Raw genomic sequence first — 9,141 nt, forward strand, 5'->3', positions numbered from 1 at the left:
AAGTTCATCCTTGCATTACAAGGTCAAATCATATTTAGCTCCAGAAAAAAAAAAAAAAAGTGTAATTTTAGCCACATACTAATCAAGAAATAATTTGTGTAATAGAGGAAAATTGTAATGCTCCAAAATCAGAGCACCTAGTACTGATTTGGTTTTTAAATTTAAAACTACTTAGGCAGCCAAGTTCATTATTTCTACGAGAAGTATTAGGTCATAACCAACTGCTTCCTACTTTGTTTTTCAAAAGGAAGCATTCTACAAAACAGGGAAACTAATGTTTCCTTAGTATGAGAAAATCTGTTTTTTGGAAGGGCAGTAGAATGAAAGTAAAATTTAAGACAATGCAAGTTTGAAGGGATAAATTGAGACATTTTATCCAGAATCTCTTTAAGACTTAATATTTAGAACCAGATCTTTTCATTTGTTAGTTCTACCTTGGATGTACAGCAAAGAACAAAACACAGAGGTATGCTTCTATATTCTAAAATCAGGCCAAATCCACTTCTCCCAAATACCTGTTTAGCATCACCACCATCCACCCTAGACATGTTGCTCGTACACACCCTTTTGCTTCTCCTTCCATCTAACAACTTGTGATGGAGAAAAAGTAGTCTTAATTTAAAAGCCATTCACCTTTTCTCCAATCCATTCATCCTCTCAGTATTAATGGGCAACCCATCATCTTTGATCAGCCCATTGTCCATTTACCTTTTTTAAAGCATCTTTGTGCTTTCTCTTCTACTCTGGCAGGATAACCCTTGTAACAGCTGCCTCATTGCAACTATAAAAAAGAACAAAAAAACCACACAAGTGATTGGCACAATTGAGTGCCAGTAGTTTTTTCAAACCAAATTTGCAAATCTCTTCCTTTAGCAAAGCCATTCTATAGTAATGCAAACATCATTAGCAAGGCAGACCATAATGACTAGGAGTGCTAATGGGAGACCAGGACTCACCTGTTCTTTTTATAGCAGCCTCATAGTTTGTCTAAATTCCTCCTTTATTTAATAGTAGTTAAGCTTCTGATGTTCAACTACCAGGTACATGCCTAATAATGTTAACACATGGTCCTTTTCCCCCCTCCCCACACCCCTTTCAATATGCTTTTTCATAAAAGAATTGTACGCTTTTTGGTGGGTACAGATTCTAGTGTATAAAATGCATAGCACAGTTGGAGTCGTGGTCTGACCAGGATTCCTAGTCATTACGGTAATGCAAACATTAGCAATGCAGCATTATAAGGCTAAGACTATAGAATGGCTTTGCTATATTTTATATAATCAGTGTGAAAAAACTTCTCACCACTTGGTTGTGCCCATCACTTGGGTGCTTTTTTGGTTTATTTGTTCTTTTTATAGCTAGAGTTGCATTACTGGGGAACTGGTAAGTTAAGAGGTACTTTTAAAAATGGAAGTGACATGGAAGACTTCATGACAAAAGGTAACTGCAGCAACATAAAAACTTCTTGCTTGTCATTCTCTCAAGGGCACATAAATTATTTGTACAAGTTACATTCCACATGACATAGGTGGGTGCGATTAGAGCTTTACTTGGCCTTAAACAGCAGACAGTGTCCGTTAGAGGTCCATACAAGAGTTACGAGAGACAAACATTAAAGTCCTCTGTAAGGACGCTTGAGGAATTAATCTAGTCTTATGATGGACTTAATCTTTGTACACCAGAAAGGAGACTATAGAAGCAAACCAAGTGACCAAAAAGGAGAGGCCTGCATGATCAGTGATACTTCATTGCTTCTCCAAAGCAAGGCCTCTATTTTTGTACCTCAAACGATCAGGAGTTGAATTTAAATACACATTTTTGAAGTACAAGGCACAAGAGATGACTAAACTTCAAAACCAGGTGCTCTCAGGTCACTGCAGCTTAACCCAAATTGGATCTTCACTGATCACCTATTTTTACTGTAGTCTCTGCAATAGAAGTTAAAGCAAATCAGTGACATCCTCCTTAAGGCGGCAAGCTTGAGCAATGTGCAAGCTTGTTGACTTCTGTGAAAAAGAAAAAACTACAGATTTGTTTGTTGGCAGATAAATTTAAGAAAGGCTGTCCCATTTCTTATGGGATCTGTTACAACATTATAGGATGTAGCATATGTGTTTTTCAGGGTGCAAAAAGACTTTCCATTTAATTATCACTGCAGTGTTACTTTAGACATCTGGCAATTCTGGGATTGTGGGTGGCCTGCTGCAACAACACACAAAAGTCACATTACTTTCCCTGTGTAGTCTAGTTCATTACACTAAAGGCTGTTTTGGGGTTGGGGAGGGGACTACTATCTGAAATAGAAAGCTAAAGCTTCAGAAGCAACAATGGCTGCTCATATCCAAAGGAGGTTTTGCTTTCCCTTCTTGAAAATAAACCTCATCTTGGAAGCAGAATCTTATAGCTTCTGGCCAACCTTTGTTGAGGGATCCCTTTCAGATAGTAGAGAATCAAACTCTTCTCTCATCCAGGCTGCATTTGGTATGTCTAGGGCTAACAGTAGTCCAATAGCTTGGGGAAGTTAGTTTGTATGCCAACATAATTGAGGGTGTTAGAGGATCATACAATTAGCTTTCTTCTGTCCTGCCAACAAAACCCTTCAAAAGGAATGCAACATTTCCCAGCAAAAAAAATAGTCCGAGTATTTGGATTCCTTCAACAGTAGAACTTCACCGTAAACAAAATCTAGTTCTTAAGACAATGGGAACCGAATTGTCAGCTACACATTCCAAGCACACTCACCTCTGTTAATGGTGGTACTCATTAGGAACACTCAGACAAAAAAAAAAGCACAACTTAAAAATTTATTAAAATCTAAACACTAAAAAACCCCCCAAAGAGACACCAAACACAAGAGCAAGAAAAACCTTAAAAAAATTAGTAACTTTGCAATAACTAGCCTGAGTGCTAAGACAGTGAATCTCAACCAGGCTACTGCAGCACAGGTGTCATGAGATTCTTTCAAGGGTGCCACTCACTATTAGCACCATTTGGTGTGTGAACACCTGCACACAATTCACAAGTGAGACTCAGATTTCAAATAGTAAATTCAGTGTCAAAAACTTAGACCTACTGTGGTCTCCAAGTTGTTTTCAAGAGAACTGTTCTATTAGTTTCTTGCAGTCAGAAAGTGAGCAAAAGCTAAAGAAATGGAATTTTCTGAGAAGTGACTTGAACCCAATGAGGTTGAAAAACACTGAGCTAAAGAGCTTGGGAAAGATATACAACACTAGGAAAGAAAGGAGGAGTTTAGCAGGGAAAAAATTAGCCTCCACAAAAATACTGACACTTCTAATTTCTCATTTCACAATGCTAGAGGGAGTAAAAATTATTTAAAAAAAAAAAGTCATCCATACCAGGTGCTTAGAGGGAAAAAAAGTACTTTAAGGTTACCAGATGTCTTAAAGTCAGCAAGGTCACATACAGTTTCTAGAAGTTGCATCAGGCATTACAAGACATATTGGGGAAGAGTCTGCTAAGGGGCATGTTTATTCCCCCACTCCCCCGCACGTGCGTGAAGCTACAGATCTTGTTGACACAAGGAAACATTCGTTCACTGAGGGCCTCCTGCCCTAGTTTTGGACAAGGTTGGAATTCTTTAGTGTTCTGTCACCACTTTTGCCAAGCAAAATTTCAGAACACTTCCATCTTAAAAAGGGACAGTAGCCACCTCCCCACTTCTGGGCTGCTTTCCAAGCGAATAGCTATAGATCCCTTCTCAGTGTAGCAGTTGCCACAAAAAAGGTTGTAGTCAACTTAAAAGCATTAGGAAGGGACAAAACTATGGAAGGTGTCTACAGATAGAGTACACGCTTTTACAGTGGGCTTAAGATTTGTGCATTAAGCAATGACATCCTACTAAAATCAGGAGACAAAAGGGAAGGTTTTGCAGGATGACCACACTGCTTCATTGTGTGCACACATACTCAAAATCAGGAATTGTCACAGGACATGACATTACTTCTGTGAGAGGTACTTTTGTCCTTCTACCAAAGGTTTTAGCTCTGCTTCAAAGATATACTGAATCAGGCTGAAGTATTAGTTGTTCAAGCTGTAATACTAGGTTGTCATTTGAACCAGGGTAAAATATTCCTTCAGAGATTCTAGACAGAGTTAAATTACTGTCTACCTTGATCCGGGGGGGGAATCCATATTTCTTTCATTAGGGGGAGTTACAGAGGTAATAAAAGGAGGCTGCTCCCTTTGCAGTTTAGGAACTTATAGTTTGAGAGGACAAGGGGAGGGGGAAATAAAAGTAAATCAAGTGATTAATGTTCCTCCTTTACCCCAGCATCGCTTGCTGTCAACCAAAGGAAGTAATAAGCCCAAAAGCACAAGGGGTTCCTGGAACCCTCACTAGGAACCACGCATCGTTTCTGGAAGTAGCTATGCAGTAACTGTATTAGACACAGACCAAAAGGGCTTTTCTGAGAGGGAGAGGAGAGAGATGTTTATAGCTTCTAGTAGTCATTTTTCCATTACGGCACTTGAGCAGAGCGGGAAGGGAGAGAGAAGACGGCACGAGTACTAAGAAAGCCATGCGCAAGACCCCAGGTCACTGAGGAATGCGCTTTACCTTTTCTGCTAGGTTTCACTGTCCTCATTGCACTCACTCTAGAGTAGTGTTGCCACAGCTTCTGTAATCTGAGTCAAGTATTGGTGTTGTCAGACTCTGCCTGGGTTTTCATATCCATCCCAGTTAGCTTGAGCTGAAGGAAAAAATAATGCCTGGCTTAGAAGAGGACTGTATGAGTGGACGAGGCCTTTACATAAGGAATATGCTTTAGCTACAAGAGATAAAGCCATATTCTTGAGAGTTGTTGGAGCAGACTCAGTAAACAAACACACACACACACACACACACACACACACACACACACACACACACGTACTTCCTATACAACATGGAAGTCAAAAAGACGACAGGAAGACATGCCAAGAATTCTCTTTGCAGCAGTTCTGTCGACTAGAAGGCTGAAGAGAAACCATTAGTCCTCCTTGCTCAACAGGGGTACTCAAGAGCTAACTAACTGAGATTGGTCTGAATAAGAGGGACTCCAAGCAACAGGAGGATCAGACATAGCCCTCAAAAAAAAGGGGAGGCTCATTAGAAGTAGTTACATTAAAAAAAACCCTGCACTTTACATTCTAGTCAGAAATTGCCTTGCCAATGGCTTCAGTTTCTCCAGAACTAAAAAGGTACCCCTTAGTGTTATGACCCTTCAGACAAGCTTCTAATTGTAAATCTCAAACACCGTCTTGAGTCTGCAGAGACTTTTGAACAGTAAACTTAAAGGGATAACTGACAAGTGTCAGTAGAGTTTGGCATTAAAATTCACTGAATCATTTCAAACATGCTTAGTTCTAGAGGGGGAAAAATTGTTCCATAAGTATTTATTTCTGTTTTGGTGGACTTTAAACACTCCCCAGTAGCCCCAATTTCTCTAAAGAGGCTATTCCATAACTTAGATCTTATCAGGGCAAATGTACACAAAAAAGCCAGGAGGTCTCATGCAGTCACCAACTCTACTTTTGCCCCAGTTAAATACCAAATTTTAGATCAAATGCAGCTTGCTGTCTTTATATAATTCTTTGCATCCTATTTACAATTATTTAGGTTAGTAACCACTCTTCAGTGAACAGAGATATAAACATTAAAGTAAGTCTTATAAAATGCGAGTACAGTACAATATACAGAATCACTGTTGCTTGATCATGGTACAATTCACATTTTACAGAATAACCAAATTTATGTTGAACATTTCAGATACTTTTAGTAAAGCTATGCATTTCAAAAAAATATTACACAGTACTGTATTTGACATTCAGATATTCTAGTCCCCATTCAGACCGAGATGAACAGCACATTTATTTCATTTACAAATGAGCAAGACAAGTAAACCTTACAATCAGAAAGGTAATGAAGGGCTCAGCAGTCAAGTGATAACTCTTTTTTCCTTTTAAAATAATCTTAGTAACATGTTATGGTTTGTTGAAATCACAGCAGTAAAAAAGGAATTAGACTCCCTTTTAAGCAAGTAGTCCCAATTTTGGGTTTCACTTATACTTGCCAGCGTTCATGTCCCGCATGTTAAACAGACTCAGACAGGATCACTGTGTACAAGGCCTACACATCTGTGTTTTCCTCAAAAGGCATGTGTACAATCCAGTCTTAAACAGTGTTTAACAACCATGACTATTAGACAGGAAGAAGTTACTTAGCAATACTATTAAGCAGTCATGTTCAAATGACAAGATACTCGAGAGGTCAAAACAGCTTTTTTCCAGTTTAAGTTCATCACTTCAGGGGGAATTTTTGAAAGGCTCAGAAGACATTGCCAGATAAAAAAAGAGTACAAATCCCATGCCTGGAAAGGAAGGCTCTCTTTCCAAGTCAGATGCATTTAGTTGACTTAAAGTAAGTTGAAGGAGTGGTTGACAGTGGGATACAGTGGCTGAAGCCCCAGGATGAATGCAAAATTGCCCACTCAAGGTCTCCAAACCCACGCTTATACACATCACCCATAGGAGCAATCATCTTCTCACTCTTAAGTTTAAAGCCTACTAAAATTGCTTCTGCAGCATGTTTTAAGTTTCTTTCTTCCCCCAATAATTAAGTTAAATCATTCAAGGCTATCTTCAAGGCTTGGGCAAAAGATGTCCTTTGTGCAGCTAGTTTAGCTATTACAGAAGTCTACAATGGTTGAAAAAGTTGAATCACGTGTGAACTCTTATTGTACCCGTTTCCATGGTTCTGCAAATGAAAGAGGGGAGAGGAGTGGAAGAGATGGAGGTGAAACTCAAAAAAAGGTTCTCTTCCACTTGGCCACATCAAATGAAAATTGACAATTATCTGAGCTAACGAATATCACTAGAATTCAGACCGATTGGTTTCCCCAACAAAAACAAGCCTAGAGAACAAGGTAAATGTTACAGATAGAAAAAGCTAGGAAGAAATAAGATTATTCAAATATCCAATTGGTGCAGACAATGACAACTGTAGTGCTACTGGGACCAGATCAGGTTTTGGTGTCAGGGTTACTGATCAACTAAACATGCAAAATACTAGTCAGATAGCTACAGCCATATTAGTTAACCCAGTTCATCTGTTATTGAGGAGTGCAATACACAACAATGCATTAGTCTCTAGATACATTTTTTCAGCCAGAACTATTCACCAGAAGTATCCTTTTAGCTCAAAAGAAGATTTTTGGGACATCTTAAAATTTACTTCCATCCTGTAGGGCAGCCACCAGCATACCAGTTCCAAAGTACTACTTTTGAAGGGGCTGTTACCATCTTGAAATTCAATTTACCAGTAATATAAAAAGTAGTCTTTCAAGAAATTCCAGTGAAGGAGCTCAGAAAAATCTGTTAGAAACCATTGCTGCATATTTATTTTAATAAAAGGGCAGATTTATTCATGTTTACAAACAGTTCAAAAAAAAAAAAAAACCTATGTAAGCTATCTACTAATAGCCTTTCAAAATGCCAACAGCCCTCATGCAGTATGAAAGGTTCTAGAGGATTAGGAAGGAAAAAAAAAAAAATCACAGTTCCACTCACAGTTCAAAAGACAGCACTAAGCTAAACATGTTTAGACAAAAACAAAAAGGACTAAGGTTCTGATGTATTTTGATTTAATCCATTTTGCCTGAGATAACAAAAGTATTTCAAGCAAGTTCCATCACACTGATGTCCTGCATTAAACAATCCTACTAAGTTCGAAACAAAGTTATTCAGTAAGTTTCTCAAAATTTAAAAATTAAGCAGTTGTTTCAAAACCATTAAGTAGTAAATGTATTTAAGAAACTAATTAGGACAGAGGCCATAACTTCATTAGAACACCACTGCTCATGTTTTTACAAAGCATTAGTGTCATCTATTTGGCTATTAGTATCAGCAATTTATCTACAAATATTTAACAAGGTAAATTGCAGGCAAAATTTAGTACAGTTTCAATAGAAACACCCTTTTCCTGAAAATACAGCAGTATTTGAAGGACTAATTTTTTCTTCTTTTCTCTGCATCATTTATAAGGAAGCTTCCCATCTATGAATAGGAACAAAAAAGTATCTACAAACCTTGTAAACAGATCTGCATCATTTATAAACATAAATAATCCAAATTATTAACAGCCAACAGCAGAAATTAAAGTATTAATTCAATGATCCAGGGCCTCCTTGCCCTTCCCAGCCCCCCGCCCCGCTTCAAAAGGATCAAGATAAACTAAAGCCCTGCTAACACACTGTTCAGGACCATTCTTAAGTACAACTGATGATCCGCAGGTCACTTATGCCGAGTTACTGTTTCTGTCAAAGTTCATTATTACCCCCACCCCCAAAAAAGCACCCTCCAGTCTGGCAGAAAGCTTCTTTAAAAAAATAAATCTACATTCATACAAGTGTCTTCTGTTGAAGTCCAGGACAAGAATACAATCTTGTCTATCACAATGTGTGAAAAGACCCAGTTTCAATTTCTTTACAATGCAGCTAGTGTGTTAACATTCAGCTTACGATCAGAGTGATGTTTCCAAACTATGTAGCGGGCTCCCTGGGGATGAAGAGGTAGCAGACTTGTTCATGTCTGTTGTAAGGTGAATTCCACTGTCAACCGCATTGTTATTTTTATTGGGAGAGGGTGGGGGAGTAGAGTTGCGTTTCGTTGGAGCATCATCTTCAGCATCAGTATCATCAATGAGGGGAATATGAGGCTCGGAATCTTCTATTCTAAACTCGGGATGCGTCATAAAATTGTGAATTGAACTTCGTGTCTCAGGCTTTTCTAAACCTTCATATAAGGAACTACGAAATGCATTCACCACTCGAATCTGTAAAGACAGAAAAACTCTATTAGTGGTCTGCAGGTTTGCTAGCAAAGAGCAGGGTTCTTATGAGTTTGAATCCACAAAACAGCTAGACATGAGTGAATCGAATTTGTATGTGATGCAGTGGAACTTGCAATAAACTGTAAAAAATGAAGAGCGTTTCAGTAGAGCACTGCCAGTCTACTACAGGAATAAAAATTGTGTAAGTGTACTGTAAAAAATTAAAGTATCTAAAAATTCAAATTAACACTAAAATTGCTGCATTACTTGATATGGGCTAAGACTTTTTTTTTTTTTTTTTTTTTTTTTTTTAT

General features: G+C 38.2%; 1 protein-coding gene across 4 annotated transcripts in view; it reads right to left on the reverse strand.

Moving 5' to 3' along the window:
* Window positions 1–5,565: 5,565 nt before the first annotated feature.
* The window catches only part of ATP2B1 (ATPase plasma membrane Ca2+ transporting 1), a 131,293-nt gene continuing 127,717 nt past the window's right edge, over window positions 5,566–9,141 (reverse strand). For 3 of the 4 annotated variants that reach the window (XM_019514852.1, XM_019514850.1, XM_019514851.1), the window contains one exon: window positions 5,566–8,830. In XM_019514852.1, the coding sequence (XP_019370397.1) occupies window positions 8,519–8,830 (312 nt within the window). In that variant the 3' untranslated portion in view covers window positions 5,566–8,518. The remainder of the gene's footprint in view (window positions 8,831–9,141) is intronic. The other variant, XM_019514853.1, reaches the window with a different exon arrangement.

Source organism: Gavialis gangeticus, unplaced genomic scaffold (assembly GCF_001723915.1).
Source record: "Gavialis gangeticus isolate Ggan-Ray unplaced genomic scaffold, GavGan_comp1, whole genome shotgun sequence".
Taxonomy (NCBI): Eukaryota; Metazoa; Chordata; order Crocodylia; family Gavialidae; genus Gavialis; species Gavialis gangeticus.